This window comes from Lepidochelys kempii, chromosome 4 (assembly GCF_965140285.1).
Source record: "Lepidochelys kempii isolate rLepKem1 chromosome 4, rLepKem1.hap1, whole genome shotgun sequence".
In the NCBI taxonomy this organism is placed as follows: domain Eukaryota; kingdom Metazoa; phylum Chordata; order Testudines; family Cheloniidae; genus Lepidochelys; species Lepidochelys kempii.
In genome coordinates this window covers 95,092,074-95,112,889 of record NC_136383.1, presented here as the reverse complement: position 1 = coordinate 95,112,889, position 20,816 = coordinate 95,092,074, and the positions used below count along the sequence as shown (strand labels likewise).

At 39.7% G+C, this 20,816-nt stretch overlaps 1 protein-coding gene across 6 annotated transcripts in view; it reads right to left on the bottom strand.

The window, feature by feature from the left end:
• Nucleotides 1-20,816, bottom strand: part of ATP8A1 (ATPase phospholipid transporting 8A1) — a 241,890-nt gene that overhangs the window by 137,465 nt on the left and 83,609 nt on the right. For 4 of the 6 annotated variants that reach the window (XM_073342153.2, XM_073342148.2, XM_073342147.2 and 1 more), the window contains 5 exons: nucleotides 18,869-18,946; nucleotides 17,201-17,289; nucleotides 11,358-11,402; nucleotides 5,746-5,818; nucleotides 2,177-2,282 (listed from right to left, as the gene is read on the bottom strand). In XM_073342153.2, the coding sequence (XP_073198254.1) occupies nucleotides 2,177-2,282; nucleotides 5,746-5,818; nucleotides 11,358-11,402; nucleotides 17,201-17,289; nucleotides 18,869-18,946 (391 nt within the window). The remainder of the gene's footprint in view (nucleotides 1-2,176; nucleotides 2,283-5,745; nucleotides 5,819-11,357; nucleotides 11,403-17,200; nucleotides 17,290-18,868; nucleotides 18,947-20,816) is intronic. The other 2 variants (XM_073342149.2, XM_073342150.2) reach the window with 1 other exon arrangement.

Sequence of the window (20,816 nt, the reverse complement as noted above, 5' to 3'; positions counted from 1 at the left end):
AGTAAAGGTACTTTATTTCTCATGTATCTGAGTAGCCTCTACTGGCATCACACTGGCCAATTCCTATTAATTGTCTTCTTTTCAAAGGATCTGTACTCTGTGCCTTCTTAATTATAGTGCTTTTCAAAATTTCTTATAGAATTTGAAAACTTTCCTCCACTGAACCCTACTCACTAAATTTCTTGTTTTCCCCAAAATTTGCTTTGCTGAAACTTAAAATATAACATTGGGACAATGCTGCAATTCTGTGACCCCATTCCTTACTACTGTATATGGAGTGAAAATATGATTATTCATTTAAATTTGTAAAACTGAAGTAGCTCATATTCAACATTTCTAAACTTCCCTATTATTCTTGCATTCTCTGGTAAGTTGTCCCCTTTTAGTGTTTTAGTTTCAGACGAGAAGTTGACACTACCAGTCTACCTGTGCTGGAGTCTTCTTGCCTCTTAGAAGGCCCACTGAAAAACATGAAACTATTTTTCGCTAGGTACATCTTAGAAGCTGCTCCATTAACTGCTGCACTGCTCCAAAGGAGCCACCACATCAGAGGCAGCACAGGAAAAAATTTCATAGGAGAATTATTTTCCTTTAGGTTGAAAGAGCAACCTCCAATGAGAAATAATAACCAAAGCCACAGCTAAATTTTACCCGGGTGTCTAAGGGTATGTCTACACTGCATCGGGATTGCAGTGCCTACACTGCCACCCCATTACTCATTGTTAATTTAATCCATTAACTTTTAACTTCAGTGTACATATCACTGAATCACAGAACTGGAAGGGATCTCAAGAGGTCATCTAGTCCAGTACCCTGCACTCATGGCAGGACTAATTATCATCTAGATCATTCCTGACAGGTGTTTGTTTAGCCTGCTCTTAAAAAGCTCTGATGATGGAGATTCCACAACCTCCCTAGGCAATTTATTCTGGTGCTTAACTACCCTGACAGTTTGGAAGTTTTTCCAAATGTCCAACCTAAATCTCCCTTGCTGCAATTTAAGCCCATTGCTTCTCCTATCCTCAGAGGTTAAGAAAAACAATTTCTTTTCCTCCTCCTTGTAACAACCTTTTACATACTTGAAAACTGTTATGTCCCCACTCAGTCTTCTCTTTTTCAGACTAAACAAACCCAATTTTTTCCATCTTCCCTCACAGGCCATGTTTTCCAGACCTTTAATCATTTTTGTCACTCTTCTCTGGACTCTCTCCAATTTGTCCACATCCTTCCTGAAATGTGGAACCCAGAACTGGACTATACTCCAGTTGAGGCCTAATCAGTGTGGATCAGTAGAGCGGAAAAATTACTTCTTGTGTCTTGTTTACAACACTCCTGCTAATGCATCCCAGAAAGATGTTCACTTTTTTTTTTTTGCAACAGCATTACACTGTTAACTCAATGAGTCGCTTTTCTGCAGCTCAAGCTAATGAGTCATTGCACTGTGATAGAAATGTCAGTCTTCTGCTTCAAGACTGGCTCTTATTTAAAGTGCCATAATAGCATAGTATATTAGATACTAACAGGCAACTGTGAGTAATAAGACTATATACACATCACAAAATGCTCATGCTGATTTTTGCAAGAATCTATTTGAAAAAAAATGTCTGAAGTGTGGTTTACTGGTGTTTTAAATATTGTCTTTTCTTGTTCTGTGTTGATGTTTGGCTTATCATCAGAATTGTTGTCCTGCTTAAGAGGTTTCATTTTCCTTCCTGATGATTACTACATAGTGTTATTTTTTGTGTGTGATACTTTGTTAAGTCAATGCCATTGCTATGAAGCATCAGAGAGAGCCATAAACAGGGGTGTTAGCTTGTCTTTTGGCTTACTGAACACATTCTTCTGAATTTTATTTGTATTTCTTAACTCATTCAACTTTTCGCAGCACAGCAGTTTGGGTGTTGCAATGTAGATAACAAACCACCCTTTATTATTGTACACTCTATGTGACATCTACAAATCCTCCCTAAGACATGGATTGGAAAAAAATCCCGAACAGTGCCTTTTATAGAAGTAAAAATGTATGAAACTGATCTTAAATATCACTACGTTTGCACATTTATTTAAGTTTCTGGGCAAGGGGTAGACCTAGGGGTAATTCATCAAGTTCTGAATTAACATTCTTGCTGAGTGGACTGAATATTTTACAGTTCACATATAGTTATTTAGCTCTTACCTGGAGATGCTGCTTGATATATAATCTTATCACCTTCTCTTTCTGGAACAGCTGTATGACACACTGCCATCATTGTTAGAAACTCACAAATTATAGGTGCAGTTGGCTAGTCCAAAAACAGGGTAAAAAGTAACAATTAATCTGTGCACTGTTAAAATGTTAGTACATATTGGCAAATATTAATTCAGGGGAAAATCTCCTTTTCTGGTTACAAAGAATAAACATTTTTAAAATTTCTACATTCTTTTGGTTGATGACATTATACATAAACCATTTTCAACATTCACCTAATTTGTTTCAAGTACATTCAAACTGCTGCTATACTTTACTTTTGTATAGTCGGTGCAAGTATTGATGCCTACAATTAAGGCTTCCCAAGTGTAATGGGGTGTTCACCTCAGACTAGCCTAGAAGAGATCAATGAGGCTGAGAAGGGACCCATTAACAGGATAGGAGGAAGGAAACTAGGTAACCTCAGTAACCCTTGAATGAAGATGGAGCCCAGCTGAGTAGGAACAGACAGGGCTAGTATAAAGACAGGAAGTTGACAGCAGAAAGGGAAAAGGGCTGCAGTAAGGGAGCCAGTAGCCACTCTGGACATCACAGAGGGACGTAAGTAAACCTAAAGGAAAAGGGTGCAGGAAAAGGCTCAGGGAAATAGCAACAAGGCTTAAGACGGTGCAAACCTTGGCTACTGAATAGAGGGTCCTTGAGCTGGAACCCAGAGTAGAGGACAGGCCTGGGTTCCCCTACCAGCCACTTGGGAAGTGGCACCATCTGGGTGGTGAATGGGAAGACAAGACAACCTGAGACAGTTTGTATGGAAAGACTATGATACCCCAGAAGGGGTAAAAACACACAGTGACCTATCCAAAGGGCCAAGTCACAAAGAGAGAGCGGCAGCAGGATGCGCAATGAGCAACAGAAGGTGATGTCAGACCTGAAAAGAGCTAATTCCCAGAGCAGCCAGGAGGAGATGCCGTAGCAGTGTATGAACCCTGTGGCACTAATACTTTCCATAATATAACACTGTGGTCAGTTGTTTATAATTTTGCCAAACTTCAACCATTTGGACTGAAACTACCCATGCCATGTCTAATTCAGACTGATTTACTTTGGAAATTTTCAGCAAAAATGGTTCAGACATTTCTCAGAACAAGATCAGGAAAAAATAAGTTGGTTTTCCCACATTAACAAAATTCGTGCAAATGTTTTTGTTGAGAAGCTCGAATGCCTCTATACTTAGAAGATGGACTTGAAATTCGGCCATTTAGTGTCAGGAAGTAAAACATTAATATCAATTAACAGCTCAACTGGAAATGTAAATAAATCATGTAAGTAGGCACATTAGATATGGACAAAAGTTGAATGACATACTGAAATGTTTTATTCAGTAATGTGTGCATGGTTAACATCTATTGTGAAGTGAATTCTCTTTTAATATTGTCTGGACACAGTATTTTTTATTTTACTATGGCACTATCACTGCCCATGCTGTACTTTTTCTGTGGACATATGATTTCAGGTTCCAGTCCAGTCAATTCAACACCTCTCCTGAACAGTTTAAAGAAATAGCTGCTGCATTTTCTGTTAAAACTTGTGCCCAATCCCACACAAAGGGCAGACTGAAGCAAGGTCAGTCAGATTGCTTTTAGTGTGACAGTCTAAACAAAAATAATTCATTTTTTTTTTTAAACTCAGCACTTTAGTTCATCTGTAGATCTCAAAACACTTCAAACTGACAGCAGGAAATCACCAATTTTAAGATCCCCAAACTCTTGCCAAAAACAGTAATTTCCCAAAAGAATTCCTAAGACGTGGAGTTGTCAATACTGAGAGTCACTTAGGAAAGATTCTTGTACTACTGCAAATGAGAAACACAGAACTCTACTAAAAGTGAGGCACTTCACCTGTAAAAACAACAATTCCCGAATACTGTACAGAATGATAAAACTCTGAGAAAATGACAATTCAAGAAATAGTATTGAAGGAGGAATGGTATAACTATATGGTAAGTCACCAATCTCAGAAACCTCTTTAGTTTCACTTTCAAAATGGGATGGCTCTGTCCTGTCCTTCGATTCAGAGCCCTGAATTCCTCCAGGAAAGAGGCACACGTTTACTAATTTCTGTTATAAGACCTGATCCAGCAAAGAACTTGAGCATTTGGTTAACTTTAAAAGTCTGTGAGTTGTCCTACTGAAGAAAATTTATATATCATCTCTCCTCCAAGCATCATAAAGTAAGAAGGACCTTTGTCTCATTTTTATTTCATTAGTTAATTTAGATGTATATAAATACATAAATGGTACCCATCCAAGGACTCTGGGCATTCTACCATCACCTAAACCACATAGATCATAAAATAAACGTAACTAGGATAAAAAGTTGGTAGAAACATTTAAGAGTTATAGGTTTAAGACTGCTACCCTCAAGACCCAAAAGAATACCACCCCAGGAGCCAAACAAAAACAAACATTATCCTAAGAGGAGAACAAAAGAAATGCTATAAAAACTAAGAATACCTAATTAAGGGCTTATCTACATGGAGTCTTAGGGTATGTCTACACTAGAACTGGAAGGTGTAAATTCCAGTTTGAGGACATATCCATGCTATCCCTGATCAAGCTAGCACGCTAAAAACAGATATGTAGCCACGACAGCAAAAGCAACAGCATGGGCTAGCTGCTCTGGTACAAACTTAGGGTGGCTAGCCCCTGCCATGGCAGTGGCAATACCTGTATTGTTAAGAGTGCTAGTTCCATCAGTTAGTCCACGTATATTTCCTCAAACTGGAATTTACATCTTCCAACACTTGTGTAGACACACTCTTAGTACAGGGTAAGCCACAGTGAGACTCTACATCGCACTAGCTTGCCATAAACTAACTAGCCATATTCACCCTGGACTGCACACTACAAGTTCCACAGTGTGCTTTGAGGTTGCACACTATAGACCTTTTAGTTTGTGGTAGCAGAGTCTACATGACCAGTTAGTGTGTGTCAAGTTCGTGCACTGTAGATTCACATACCAGTTTGCTGCGCACTAAGTCTCTCTGTAGGAAAGCCCTAAGGAATAATGACTATGCTAACATCTAACTATTTACACAAGAAAGGCTGCTGATAAGTACTAGAAAAAACAGTGAGCACGGGGCACCGTTAGGACCTCCAACTTTAGTTATGGGCAGTGAGAAGGAACTGAGAATGGGACAGAATGATATCTTTGTTTGGAGGCAGGAGGTCACTAAAGGTGCATGCACCACTCCAATGCGTACTCCTCACCAGAAGTTTCCAACTTAATACACTGAGCATACACTCACCGACAATGGAATAAATATGTGTACAAGACATCTCAAAGAACATGTGGGTATAATTACAATTAACAAATTTCCATGGCTAATGAGTACAAAAAACTTTACATGAATGGAAAGCTGGGCTATTATTTACATAGAATATAGGTGGGTTTCATATAAGTACAAAATTTCATTTCCTTTAAAGGATACTCTTTCTGTTTTATTGAAATCATTCTTTTCATCTTGTAAAATAACATTTATTTTCTATATCACGTACATGATTGCTTTGGAGATTCTCCAGCAGTGATGGATCACTAAATGGTTTCTCTTCTCCAGTCTGCGAGTCCTGACTAAGAAAAATTAAGTAGAGAAGTAAGAAGAGCATCATTAGTATTTTCTTAATCATTCATTTGAAAATCACCAATGACCACACACTAAAGCCAAACTTAATTTTTTTTCTTTATTTCTAACCATGACACTATGTTAACTGACAAATGTACACATACACAGAGTAACTGAACTGAACCCAGTCTGTATTGGATAACTCTGAAATCTAAACAACTCTCTTGATATATAAAATTACAACACAGAGGCCACTTTGGCCACTGGCTTTACTGGATGTTGTAAAAGGGACACAGTAAAAATTAATCCCAAATAAAATTATAGGTCCCAATCCTGCAATCTGTTCTCCACAGGAGCCCCTTATGCCCAGGTGGAGTCCCACTGAAGTCACAGGGACTCTGCATAGGTGCAGGGGTTTGCCCACACTGAGTAGATGGCACAATGAGGCCCCATTGTTTATTTTTATACGTGAAATTATACTATATTTACTTTTAATAATGGAACATTTGTGAGTGTCCAGCATACGCTACGAAAAAGATGCTAAAAAATACAGCATTTGTATTAGAGTTTAGTTCATCATACACAAATTTCCAAATGATACCAACATTACAATACACTTATAATATGCCAGAGTTCTTGAATGTGTCCTCTCTAACCTTCATAGCCTCTGTAGTAGAGAAAGAGGCTGAAGTCTGGGGCCTGGTATAAGGCCTGAGACCTGAACAAAAGTCAGGCTATGAGCAAAAGTCAGACAAAGCAAACACCTACTTGCAAGTTCACTGGCCAGAACATGAACTTTGCAAAAACATGGCTGGTGTTGCTAAAACACAGGCACCCCTAAGTACTACTAGGGACTGGGTATTCATGTAAACACGTTCCAGGAGGGTAGTACAAAAACACCATTATATATGTTATGATATAAACACACTCCCCGAAGATGGCACATGGCCACTCTGACCCCTCATGAAGATACGATCAGGATGACAGGATAATGGATGGAGATGTTTTGTTCGAACCAACGGGTACAAGGTGCAGGGTGGTAACTAACCATGTCAGAAGGGTAATACATAACTTGTTTGCATCAGTGTATAAAAGAGAGGTCACAGAAGAACCATCTTTGTCTGGACTAGGAGGCAGCAGAAAGTCCTGATGCTGACTGAGCTGGTCCATTTTCAGGGGCATATATGTATTAGTGTCTCTGTAGAGTCCATGGGGTACTAATACTGTGCTTTGTCGGCAATAAACCTGGCCAAGAGCCTTTGCCACTGAACCAAGTCTGTGGTCCTTCTGGATAGTATACCAAGGTTTGCTGACTGAACCAGCTATCTGTGGGCTGGTACAGCACATGGAGAGAAAACAGACATACGTATGCCACCTGACAACAGCCTTCTCAAGGACACCCAACTTAGGTCTTTTGCCTCTTTCTTGGGGCAGAATCCTGCAATTTGCTCCCTCCAGACTGGGGTCTTGGGCTGCAGTCTTTTGCAATTCACTATGACCACCTCAGCAGATCTGACATCAATTCTGCACCTGCATTTCTGTTCTCTTAGGGGCTATGACAGGGTTATTCAATGACCAGCCAGCTTTCATAAAGCTGTTTATTCAAAACAAAAGCAATTCAGAGAAATCATTTATGCCAAGCTTACTAGGTGGTCACCCATCTTCCACACAGAGCAGTGATGGGCAACCTGTAGCCCATCAGGGTAATCTACTGGCGGGCCGTGAGACAATTTGTTTACATTCACCATCCGCAGGCACGTCTGCCTGCGGCTCCCAGTGGCCACGGTTCATCGTTCCCAGCCAATAGGAGTTGCGGGAAGCGGCAGGCAGCACGTCCCTGCAGACTGCGCTGCTTCCCGCAGCTCCCATTGGCCAGGAACGGCGAACCGCGGCCACTGGGAGCTGTGGGCGGCCATGCCTGCAGACGGTTCATGTAAACAAAACTGTCTCATGGCCCGCCAATGTATTACCCTGATGGGTCACGTGCAGCCCGCGGGCCGCAGGTTGCCCACCACTGACAGAGACTCTGACAGGTTTAAAGCACTTCAGGTCCTAAGCAAGGCCTATCTTTCAGTCACAGCCCCATGCTAGCTGGTGAGTGCTAGGATACAGTGTGAGTAACCCTCTCCACAGGTCAGGACTGATATTTTATACAGTTTCAAGGCCTTTTGAATCAGATCAAATCAGGAGGCTGAAACTTCAAAAGACTCGTTACAACAGTATTGTTTCAGTATTGGGGAATTGCATTATTTAACCCCATTGCCTTTAGTTTCTGAAGGAAACATCCTTTATCTTACTTTTTAGCCCAAAACACAATTACTAGTAAGTACATTGATATACATATAGCATTTATAAAAGTTAACACAAGCAACTTTGAATACTCCATGTTTTCATAGCATCGCATGTTGCAAGTATTATAATTTAGTTCACCATGCATATAACATTTCCAAACTATACCACAATTGCACTACATATTTATCCTTGTAAATGAGGCAACATACTATACTTTATATCTTTCCTTGAAAAAAAGGATTTAAATTGCAGAGTTTTGTGACTGATGATCTGCTTGACGATAGCACTGAACTCCCACAAATACTCCCTGACCCAAACATGAAACTGGCACTCAGTGCTGGTAATATGTTTGGCCTGCACACTCTCAATCCCTTATTATTCACACCTGTGCCTGGCATAATTTACTTGCCCTTCCCTCTCTTTCCCTCACCCCAACTTTCAGCCAGTGTTGTGGCAGTAAGGGTTAAAGTGCTGGTGGTCAATGCAACAGTGAGCACTCAACAACTATTTTGACTCAAGAGTTTCCCTTCCCAACATAATGAAGCAGTATAATATTTCTGTAGAATTTTATGGATTACAATTTAACTATATTAAAACAGGAGCTCTCCTTAAGGTCTCATTAGAAGCCACTGCGCCCAAAAGATATTTTCCCTTTCTTCCAGGGATTTCCCTTCAACTAGGTAACTTGGAGTCTAGGGAGCCAAGGATTTTTTGGACAGTTATAGATTAAATTATCTTGTTTTAGAAAACCCTTGCATAAATAAAATAATTTAAAATCATCATTGATTCCTCTGGTAAATACAAATATGAATCATGATTTTTGAATGCTTGGGGTTGGCAATACTGAAGTCCCTCTCTGTTCCTTGCAACTGTCATTCTTTTTCATGTATGCACTGGGTGTGAGGAGTGGAGGCAGCCTTACTTCATCTGACTCAGATCACCTGAACACCAAAGTTGCAACTCTGACAGAGGGGCAGGAGGGCGGGTAAAGGAATGGACATGAGCAACACATCTTGAAGAACAGTTACAAAAGATAAGTAACCATTTCTTCTTCTTCAAGTGCTTGCTCATGTCAATTCCATTATAGGTGACTCACAAGCAGTATCCATGGAGGCGGGCTCAGAGTTCATGGTCATGCAGCTTGCAACATTGCTAGACTGAAGCCAGCATCGTCACGGGCCTGCTAGGTAACTGCGTGATGAGACGTAAACATGTGGACAGATGACCAGGTAGCGGCCGTACAGATAACTTGAATCGGCACTTGGGCCAGGAAGGCCACCACCAAGGCTTGCGCCCTAGTCAAGCAAGTAATTACAATTGCCAGTGGAGGCACTTTCGCCAGATCATAGCAGCAATGGATGCAGGTGGTGATCCATGATGAAATTCTCTGGGCAGATGCTGGACAACCTTTCATCCATCACTGCAACAAACAACGGCGTCAACTTACAGAATGCCTCAGTCCTTTTGATGTAAAAGGCTAGCACTCTCCTGACGTTTAGAGAGTGCAATTTGCACTCCTCTTCCAACTTATGAGGTTTTGGAAAGAAGACAGGTAAATATATGTCTTGGCTCATATGAAACAGTGAAACTACCTTGGGCAGGAAAGCCGGGTGCGGCCGCAGCTGGACCTTGTCTCTCTAGAACACCATATAGGGCGGCTCTGAGGTAGGCACCCTAATTTCCAAGGCCCTGCAGGCAGATGCTATTGTGATCAAGTAAGAAACCTTCCAGGAGAGGAGGAGAAGGGAGCAGGAAGCCAGAGGCTCAAGAGGCGTACCCCTGAGTCGTGACAGCATGAGATTCACATCCAAGAGAATGATGGGGTCCTGGATGTGGGAGTAGAGTCACTACAGCCCTTTCAAAAACCAGACAGTCATATTGTGAGTGAAGACCAACCTGCCCTGGGACAGAGGGTGGAAGGCCGAAATAGCGACCAAGTGGATCTTAATCGATGACAGGACAGGCCCTGGAGCTTGAAATGCAGAGGATAGTCCAAAATTGCCTGCAATGAAGCCTGTTCTGGTCGGATGCCCTAATCTGACGCCCAGCATGTGAACCTTTTCTATTTGGCCAGGCAGATCGCTCTTTCTGCTACCCAACAAAAACTGCTGGAGACGAGCCAAGCACTCCTGTTCATCCACATTCAACCATGTAGCAGCCAGGCAGTCAGGTGCAACACCACCAAGTTTGGTTGCAGAAGACTGCTGTGGTTCTGGGACAGCAGAGCCAGCCAGAGAGCCAGCTGCAGCGGAGTGGCCACCGAAAGGTCCAGCAACATGCTGAACGAGCACTGGCGAGGCCAAGCCGGGGCTATCAGGATTACCTTGGCTTTTTGTTGTTTGATCTTCACAGGGACTCTGTGGATTAAGGGCACTGGTGGGAAGTCATAAATCAGAGCCCCCGACTATGGGAGCAAAAAGGCATCAGACAGGGATCCCGTCTATCCCCAAAAATGAGCAGAACATGTGGCATTTCTTGTTCTACAGGACACAAACAAGTCCACCTGTGGATTTCCCCACCTTTGGAAGATCACACTGACCACCTCCAGATGGAGCAACCACTCACGGCGAGAAGAGATAGTCCTGCTGGGACAATCTGCTAATATGCTCCAATTGTCAAGATACCGATAGACCTGGAACTCTCGATGCCTCAGGTAAGCGTCGACCAGCGCCATGTATTTTGTGAACACTCTCGGGGCTGACGAAAGTCCCAAGGGCAGCGCCATAAATTGGAAATGACACCGGCCCACCATCAAACAGAGAAACCGTGGAAGATGGAGATATGAAAGTATGCCTCCATCAAGTAAAGGGCAGCGTACAAGTCTCGGGGATCCAGAGAGGAAACTATGGAGGCCAGGGGACCATGGGAAACTTCAACTTCTTGAGATATTTGTTGAGGTGCCACAGGTCCAGAATGGGTTTTAGGCGCCCTTTTGCTTTCAGGATTAGGAATAATTTAGTAATCGTAAATATTGACTCAGGAAAAATGTATCTAAAATTAAGTCTGCATGTATGAGCTTGAATACCAGTTCAAATTATTTTTAAGGTTTGCGTTTTTAAAATATCACAGCATATACAATACTAAATCAGAAAAGGAGTACTTGTGGCACCTTAGAGACTAACCAATTTATTTCTAAGGTGCCACAAATACTCCTTTTCTTTTTGCGAATACAGATTAACACGGCTGCTACTCTGAAACCAATATTAAATCATGAATTTTAAACAAAACAGATACTAAATTATCTTTAATGCTTACCAATCATCTGAAGAATAACTATAATCCTCAGGCTCAGGACAATGGCTGCACAAAAAGTAAAGGAAGGATAGAAATAGAAGGAAAATATAATCACAGAAAGGCTACAAAATCAGATCACATATAAAAGAAAAATTAATGAAGGAAATGAGTTACTAAAAGGGAAAACTTTTTAGAATACCTCAAAAGAATTGTTGTTAGTGCCAAAATATCAGGAAACAGAAAATTTTGCAATAAAATATTAAATGAATGTTGGGGCTCTGTAATACGCAATCAGGCTAAATTAATTCATGCTTGATTTATCCTCATGCACTGGCACCCAACAAACTGCCTGATCCAAAGCCCATTTAAGTCAATGGAAGACTCCCATTGATTTTAACGGGCTTCAGATAAGAACATAAGAATGGCCATACAGGGTCAGACCAAAGGTCCAACTAGCCCAGGATCCTGTCTTCAGACAGTGGCCAGCGGCAGGTGCCCCAGAGGGAATGAACAGAACAGATAATCATCAAGTGATCCATCCCATCGCCTATTCCCAGCCCCGTCGTCCCAGATCAGCCCATTACTGTGGTTAAAAAAACCCAGAAAATCTAAAATCAGAGAACCACGGAGGTCTCCTACAGGACAAGATGTGTTAAATGTACAGTATTAGTTCAACAGATGCCAAGACACTTATATAAATACAAAATGTAACTAAGTCAAAACAGAAACCAAGGGGCAAATTTTCAGCTGGTGTAAATTGTTTTAGCTTCACTGAAGCCAATGGAGCTGTGATCATTTATACCAGAGGATCTGCTCCTAAGCTTCCAAACTGGTTTATACTAATCAGTTCTGAATGTACATAAAAGCACACATTTTGAAAATATTTGTAATTAAAGACATATTTGCACTGCAGAGTGTTCTGAAAATGCTGAACATCACAACTGGCTACACAGCATGAAGGAATTCACCCATTTATAACACAGGTGAAAATCTATTTACCACATCATTAGTAATTACTTTAAAGGAGCTGCAGAGATGGAGCAATTTAATTTCTCTGAGAAATTAAGAGAAAACCTGGATTTGTGCTGGAAATGGCCCACCTTAATTATGCACATTGTAGGGAGAATGGTCACTTTGGATGAGCTATTACCAGCAGGAGAGTGAGTTTGTGTGTGTGGTTTTTGGGAGGGGGGTGAGGGGGTGAGAGAACCTGGATTTGTGCAGGAAATGGCCCAACTTTATTATCATGCACATTGTGTAAAGAGTTGTCACTGTGGATGGGCTATCACCAGCAGGAGAGTGAATTTGTGTGGGGGGGTGGAGGGTGAGAAAACCTGGATTTGTGCTGGAAATGGCCCACCTGATAATCACTTTAGATAAGCTATTACCAGCAGGACAGTGGGGTGGGAGGAGGTATTTTTTCATATTCTCTGTGTATATAAAGTCTGCTGCAGTTTCCACGGCATGCATCTGATGAAGTGAGCTGTAGCTCACGAAAGCTCATGCTCAAATAAATTGGTTAGTCTCTAAGGTGCCACAAGTACTCCTTTTCTTTTTGCAAATGCAGACTAACACGGCTGTTACTGTGAAACCTGTATTATTTGGCTTTCTGCTCCCTGACGGAGAATGAATCTTCCCAAAGGAGAAGCTCTGTTAAAGATGTTCAGGTCTCATGAAAGGGGGATGCATGAACATTGGGAAGCAACAGGGATCAATCTGTATCAAGGTAATTGAAATCACTGACGATGATTATTATTTTTTTAAAAAAGATTGATTTAAACCAGGCTGAGCTATGAATAGCTATTATGAATGTTTTTATGCTATTGTAACTTTAGATTAAAATTTATAATAAACTAAATTGTAAATGCTATTTAGTTGGTTGTTTTTTCACTATTCTTGGGTATCATATTTGAATTTACAAAAATTTTTATAGGCCAAAATACATAAATAAAATAAAAATTGAAAATCTAAAATTATGATCCTGTAAACACTTAATCAGGCACTTACTTTTTACTCACATAAAAAGTCCCACTGAAGTAAATGGGGCTCTCTCATGTGCTTAACGCTAAGCAAATACATAAATGTATACAGAATCAGAAGTTAAGATTATATTTTTACTAAAAACTTCTTAGTCATACAAAATCTTTATTACTTCAATATAAAATTACTTCAGTGTTAACAATGGAAGTTATTTATTTTAATCATATTAATGAAGTTATTGTGAACCCTTTTTTTATTCACACAGGACAAAATTTTCAAAAACAAGAAGCCTAAAGTTAGGTTCCTAAAACCATATTTAGGCATTCCAGGGTGAGACTTTCTAAAGAATCGAAGTGACTTAAGAGCAGAAGTCCCATTGACTTTGAACTGCAAACTCTCATGGAGGAGTATAGCCTGGTAAAAGCATTTGAACTTTCTTGACTTGTGGAAGTTTAATATAATGGAAGGTGGAAGCAGCTGCAGATGTAGCATAGGTTATTTGCTTATTAATTTTGTGTCTGAGTTTGTTTTGTTCTTACACCAAGGATGCTAATGAGCTCCTGCCCTTGTCCTTTTCAACAAAGTTGAGCACTTTCAGAGTGAAACTTCTTAGTAGAAAAAGTCTGTACGTAAAATTTGAAATTAATTAAAGTACAAAACATCAACGTATCAATTTAAGACTACAACACAGGCAAATGTAAAGTATTAGCAGCATTCAAATTAAAATATTGATTTACATTAAAATCAATTTAAATTCAAAACAGATTTTTTTTGATAAAAATAATATTTTTATGTATCTCAGAAAAGCAATCTGGAGCCTGAATGGGCTTCAGTTGAAGACTGTACTGAGGATGCTTGCAACGGCTTGATGGGGCCTTTTCCTCCCCTCCCTCAGTCCTTTACTGGGAGCATTATCCCTACTCAGAGTAGATGATAAATCTGTCAGAGGAAGAGACAGGTCCAAGTCTACACTTGTACTCAATTCCCCTTCCTTATCCTGGGAATAGGTGCTGCCAGAGTTCCAGGGGCACTCATCTATCTGGATGAGTTCATAGATGCAGAACATCTTTATAGGGCTTCCTATTCTGTCAGGACTTCCTAACCGGAAACCTTTCTCTGCTCACCTCTTCTGAGTCTTAGCTGCCCCTGCAGATTAGGTAGAGAGGACTGACAATGTGAGGTACAGTTGGAGCTTTACCCTCTCCTGGTCTTGGACTAGGGTCAGCCAGACTGGATGCCTGCCAACAGAAAGTCTTATGCATGTGGTATTCATGATTAGCAGACTGGGAGTGCCTCATATGTGCTGCCTATGCAGCTGCACACCACAGTGTTCCACAGGGCTGCCTTATGGCCTCCAAGGTCTACTTTTCTCTTCCCTCCTCTAGCAGCAGGCTGCTTGTGTTCTCCACCTGCTGGTGACAGAAAACAACTGGGCTGTGAAGTGGTACGGAGAATTCTCTCTCAGAAGATTAGCTGGCTGGGATCACCATACGTGGGGTCAGGAAGGAATTTTCCCCCAGGTGAGACTGGCAGGGATTTGGGTTGTTTTCTTTCTTTTTTTTTTAAATCTTCCTCTGCAGCATGTGGGTGTGGGTCATTTCCCAGGATTGTTTGGGTGTATTTCACATTATCATTTCCCTGCCATCTCAGGCACTGGTGCACCTTGGTCCCCTCTATTCTCTGCCTGTGGCCCATAATAATCCAGTCTCTTGTAGGTAATACTTTGGTCTAATTTCAGTTGCTGAGTTCAGTGTGTACGTTCTGTGTGCTGTTGGTGGCCCGTGATATACAGGAGGTCAGTCCAGTTAATCTGGTGGTCTCTTCTGGTTTTAAATGCTGACTCTAATTGAAGCCTCAGAGATTACTAGAAGCCTACATAAATGAGTGTTACATCACATGTTTTAGTGTACTATCTCCACCTGCTGGTTGAAAAAAAAACTATAACCCAAGAGTCTGGACTGGTATAAAAGATCAAAGGTAGAGAGCCTAGTTATAACTTGTGGATTCCTGATCCACTCTGAATATCTGGTGGATAGAAAACACATCCTTTTAACTTGGAAGCTGAGCAGATTTGATGTGAAAGTCACTGAGAGACAAACAGACTTTAAAGGATATTTTATCTGATTACCAATTTCCTGAGCCATCCATTTCCCTTTATTTCTTATCTCAAATTTCATTCATTCAGCCTAATTCATAACGATCATAAGACTTTTGTTACTTTGCCTGAAACAGACTTCATAAGTAGAAGCGGTTTTGTGACTGAAGAAGTCCTGCAATTTGCCTCAGCTCCCACCATAACTACTCTTTACAGACAAAAATAAAAAATCAGTTGGAGAATGGAGAAGTCAAGGAGAAGACATTAGATTTTATTAGACTCAAGAAAAAAAGTTATGGTTTAAGCTTAAATGTTTCTCTTTCTACCCCACTTATGAAAATACAGACACAGACTCATTTATGTGTTACTGCTTCAGCTAGAACAGACTAAGTCACAGTATGGCTCAGGCTGAACACAGATTTCAACAAGGTACTGATGCTCTTAAATTCCTTAAAGTCATAGGGCCCCTCCACTGTTTTATTCTTTTTAAGCTTAAGAAGTTGGAGGCCCAGATCTTTTGTGTCTTCCCCAACTCTTGTGGCTGCTGGGAGTTGATTTGGTGTCAGGGTTACTTATACTTGTAATGGTCTCCTAGGGCTGTTAAGTCAGTAGGTGTGCCTGAGTGCAGCATGCTTCAGGCCTGTTCCCCTTCCACTCCATATGCCAGGGAAATCTTTCGATGCTCTGTCAAGGCAACTTTTTGGTCCCTCTACACTACTGCTGGAGTGCGGGTACAAGATCAGGCCCAGAAAATATGAAGTCGAATAACAAACACTGTATACATCAAGGCAATATTCACTTGAAACATTTTTCTCTACTCTTCCTGAATACCTAGGTACTTGACATTAGCTGACTAAGTTGGTCATCCAAAAACTGAGCTGCTATTTTGTTATTCTGTCTCTTTGCAAAGTCTGAGTTCCCATCCCCCAGTTACCACCAAAAACCAAAACCAAGCAACCAACCAACAAGAGGTCATTCCCCATAGGTGCTGGAACAATTTTTATGGTGGGGGTGCTAAAAGCCATTGAACAAAACTGTAAACCCTGTGTAAGATGGAAACCACTTGAAACCGGGGGTGCTGCTGCAATCCAGTACCCCTAGTTCCAGCACCTATGTCATTCCCACCAGATCAGGGTGCAAAAGCAATTCTACCAAAAAAGGCACATTGTTCAAGCATAAAAGGAAAAGATCATTTCAGTAGGCAAACATTTACTGTTGAAGGTATTAATTACAATAAGCTGTAAAAATAAATTTTAAAATAATGAAACATTGAATTTGTTTAACCCACATAACAAACCTATGTTAAAACAAACACACACATATCTTTGGACTCATGTAAAATCAAAACCTAACACCAAAAAGCTGTTCAAATTCTTGTTCATTCAGTGTAATCATACTGAACTGTTCATTTACACAAGTGTGCACGCACAGGAGCACATGTCTGTGTGAAATATAAAATGTGTGCCAAAACATTGTCATTTTCTGTAGCTGTAAGTAAAAACTCACCAATGAAGGTATTAATAAGACTAACATATAGAAACAGCTAATGTGCTGAAATATGTAACTGTAACAATTAACCTTCAGTCTTTTAAAATTTTATCTTAACTTCGGTTTGTGAGAAAAGGTACTCTCTTTTATGTAGTGAATGGATAAAGAATGTCAGCCTCATAACCAACAACTCTTTTCATAGCCACAAGAAAAAGGTCTTCTTAACTACATCAAGTGCCAGGAAGAAATTAAAGAAAAATAAGCAACTTTAAGTTGATATAAAAAAAACCCAAACACTTACCCATAAGCAACTCCTGCAATGGTGCACTTCTTAAATTGCATGACATTGCAAGTCAGGGTACCAGTTTTGTCAGAAAATATGTATTTGACCTAAATGAATTTTAAAACTCATTACATTACACTCAATACATATTTCTATATTTAGTCATTCATAGCTGTTAACATACTAAACACTTTTAGCCACTTCTGCAATGAACTACTTCACTCAGTTTATTGATTATAAAAATATTTAGCTTAGAACATAAACTCTTATGAATACATTCTTGATACCTAAAATTTCATATCTGCAAAAGATAAGACATTAAGATGGATGTACAGATTGGGCTTGATTCAACACATGGAGGTATACTTCACAGTTCTATGCTCCATAGATTGCAGAAATTCCACTACTACGTGAGATCAATGGCGCAGCTAGTATAATATCCTGTGTCTGACAGGGACCAGTGCTTCCAAATAAATTTTAAACTTATTGTACTAATATGCTTATGAGGAAAGAGTCGTTCTAATCCCAAAGCATGAATTAAAAATATGTGAGAAAAGCCAGACCAATCTCTCCTGTGTCTCAGTGACCACCTGCTGGGTCCCTGCAATGTGGAGGAGGAGGCTGCCTGATTCAAATGAAGAGGGGACAAGAGACAGATCTGTTGGGGGAGAGAGAGACAGGTGGGAATGGACTGGAATAAGGAGCTAGGGAAGGGGCAGAAACTTGGATGAGAGGCTGGGGGAGGTGGAAAAGGAAAACTTGGACCGGGAGTTGCAGGGGTGAGAGACTTGCATTAGCTGGATAGAGAGACTGGGACATGAAGCTGAGGGGGAGAGACTAGGGCTGGAAGCCAGGGGTGGGGAAGACTGGGAGGCAGGGAGAGAAATAGAGGAAGGGAAAGACTGAGAGCCAGTAAATGAGATTGGATGAGGAGGTGGGGTGGGGAGGCTGAGAAGCAGTGGTGTAGAGAAAAGGGGGCTGGGGTGACAGAGGGGACACATGGGATGGGGAAATGGTCAGAAAAGTCTGTGCCCTCTAGAAATACTTCCCTCCAGAGCCTAGAATGGAACCCACGATTCCTGCCTCATCACCACTCTGCTGTCAGCAATATCTGTGAAACTGACTGGAAAAATGGGCCATACATCTCTGGTTCACACAGAGGATGGATTACAATCTATTAAACCTATCAGTAGCTCTGTTAGCTCAGTAGTAGAGGGCTGTGTGGTGGATCCAAAGGTTCCCATGAGGGTGTATCAGTAGGATGCATCTGCATAATGCATATTGTATCAGGGGACTAAATTAAAGGTGCACTGGCACAAACCGTGGCATTTTTTAACTTTTGAGCACTTGAATTAGCAAACTTAATAATGTTCTTGTAATGTAGTTGTGTGTGTGTGCATGCGCGTGTGCGTGTGTGTGTTTGATACACACATGTGCATATTTAAAACAGGAGCTAAAATTCCTTTGTCTAAATAAGAACATATAAATGTATACGAAAAACTGTATGCCTAATAATTTAATATACGCTTAAATAATTACTATTCAGAACATACCTATTAAAAATCAAGACTGATAACATTTATGAAAGAATAAGACCACTCTCAATTCAAGTAAAAACAATTGCTCACAAGTTGTAGAGTGAATCATTTCACACACTATTAAGTTACAGGAAGCAATTTGGTCTACCTGGCCAAGTTCTTCGTTGAGATTGGATGTACGAGCCATGGAAGAAGTGTCTGTAGGTTCATAGTGCATGTCTATATCCTAAATAAAGATATAAGTGGTTAAAAGCTAGTTTTCCATACTTTTAAAAAGATAAATTACTTAGCTTCTTTACAGTTGTTACTTATGTATAGGTGTGACAGAATTCAATTTTTTAATGGATATCAATGTTTATTTTTAAGCATTTTCCCTACTTTTATCGATTTAAATTCTCAATTGGGGAAAATTCTGGGGAGTGTTAAACAATGGGGAAGATAGACAATATTTATTTAATGACAGAAGATGTTAAGACGCAAAAGGTTAAAGCTTTATAAACATTAACTCGCAAATTGTCAACATCATATGTCAAAACATACAAATCCCTAAATAAAACCCTAATAAGTTCTCATGCAGCATTTTTCTTACTTTGCTTATCTATAAATTAATTATTATTATTATAATAGATGGAAATATTTTTGTCACCTAGTATGTATACAGTGAAATTGAAGTTTACTGACATTTAATAATAAATATCTAATCCTTCCAAGCTTATAAATATAGTCTCTGACCAATGTATTGAACCCGACTATTTTTATGTCATCTATTTCAACTGAAAAACCTGCAGAGACAATCAGGTCAGCACAAAGAGTCTCCTGAAATAGAAATATGTTTTCAGCTTTTAAACTAATTTAATGACTTATGCTACACTTTAGAGACAGTTTTTATTCAGATGATTTTAGTGATCAGTATATGTGACAGTAACTGTATCAATATATCTAAAACAGGTACCATTGAAAATAAAAAAAGAAAACCATTTTAGAGTATCGACTTTTCCACTATATTTCTTAGATCTAGAATGTATAAACACAGCAAGGCATTTACACATTGTACTAAAGCTAAAATATTCCCTGAAAAAAAAATATTGAAATGGAGTTTAGATTGAGAGTACATATCAGTAACTTAGAGTGAAATATATGACAGGGATGTTATAATTATTAAAACAAAAACAAAACCCAAAACATTATTAACTAAAAAATATCAGAGTTAAGTTTAAACTTAAAAATATTGAAAACACATTAAAATATGGAAATGCCCTGTTAAGACTCCTAAATCATCTTAATTGTCCTGTACTGATTATGTGCAAAAGCCTTATGGTTATGTTTAAGGCATTTTAATGTTTGTAGTCTTATATTGGACTCAACTGATTTTTAAAGACACATATTCTCTCTCTCTCTTTTTTTCCCCCTCTCATGGTGTCACCACAGTGGACTCAACCTTAAGTCTGCCCTAACTAGGAATTTCCAAATTGTAACCTGTTTGGATTTCTTGTGTGTGTGCTGGTCATCACCTTAACCATTTTGCTTAAATGTTTTAATTCCCTTTCCCCAATCTCTGTCAGTTTTTGTCTTTCAGAGTTTAAGATATTCAAGGCAGCCACTGCATTTTGTCCTCCTTTTTTGTTGCACAATGCTTGTAACATTTTGGCACTAACATAAAATGAACCAACAGAAATATAGTAGTTGATAAATTACAGAAAAGTTTGTTGTTTTTTGATCTACATACAAATCTCAAATATTCAACCGCGCACACACATTAAATACATACACACACACACACACTTACTTATTTTACACATCACATCTCTCTCTCACACATATTTATTTTTACATATTTGACTAAAGAAAAGGATCATGCAATTTGCGTGCCCACAGCTAGAATTTTTCTTTCAGTTCCTGGCACCTTATTTTCAAAAAGACTCAAACCAAAGGGAGGTCAGTGAAGAGAAACAAAATCAAGGGCTGAACTTAAACAAATAAGAGCAAAAGAGCAAAAGCCTATAACTTGTCTGAGAGATTATTAAAAGGGGGCATAATGGTCTATGCATATTTTGAGGTAAGCACCAGAAGGAAGAGAATTTATTTATGGTGGTACC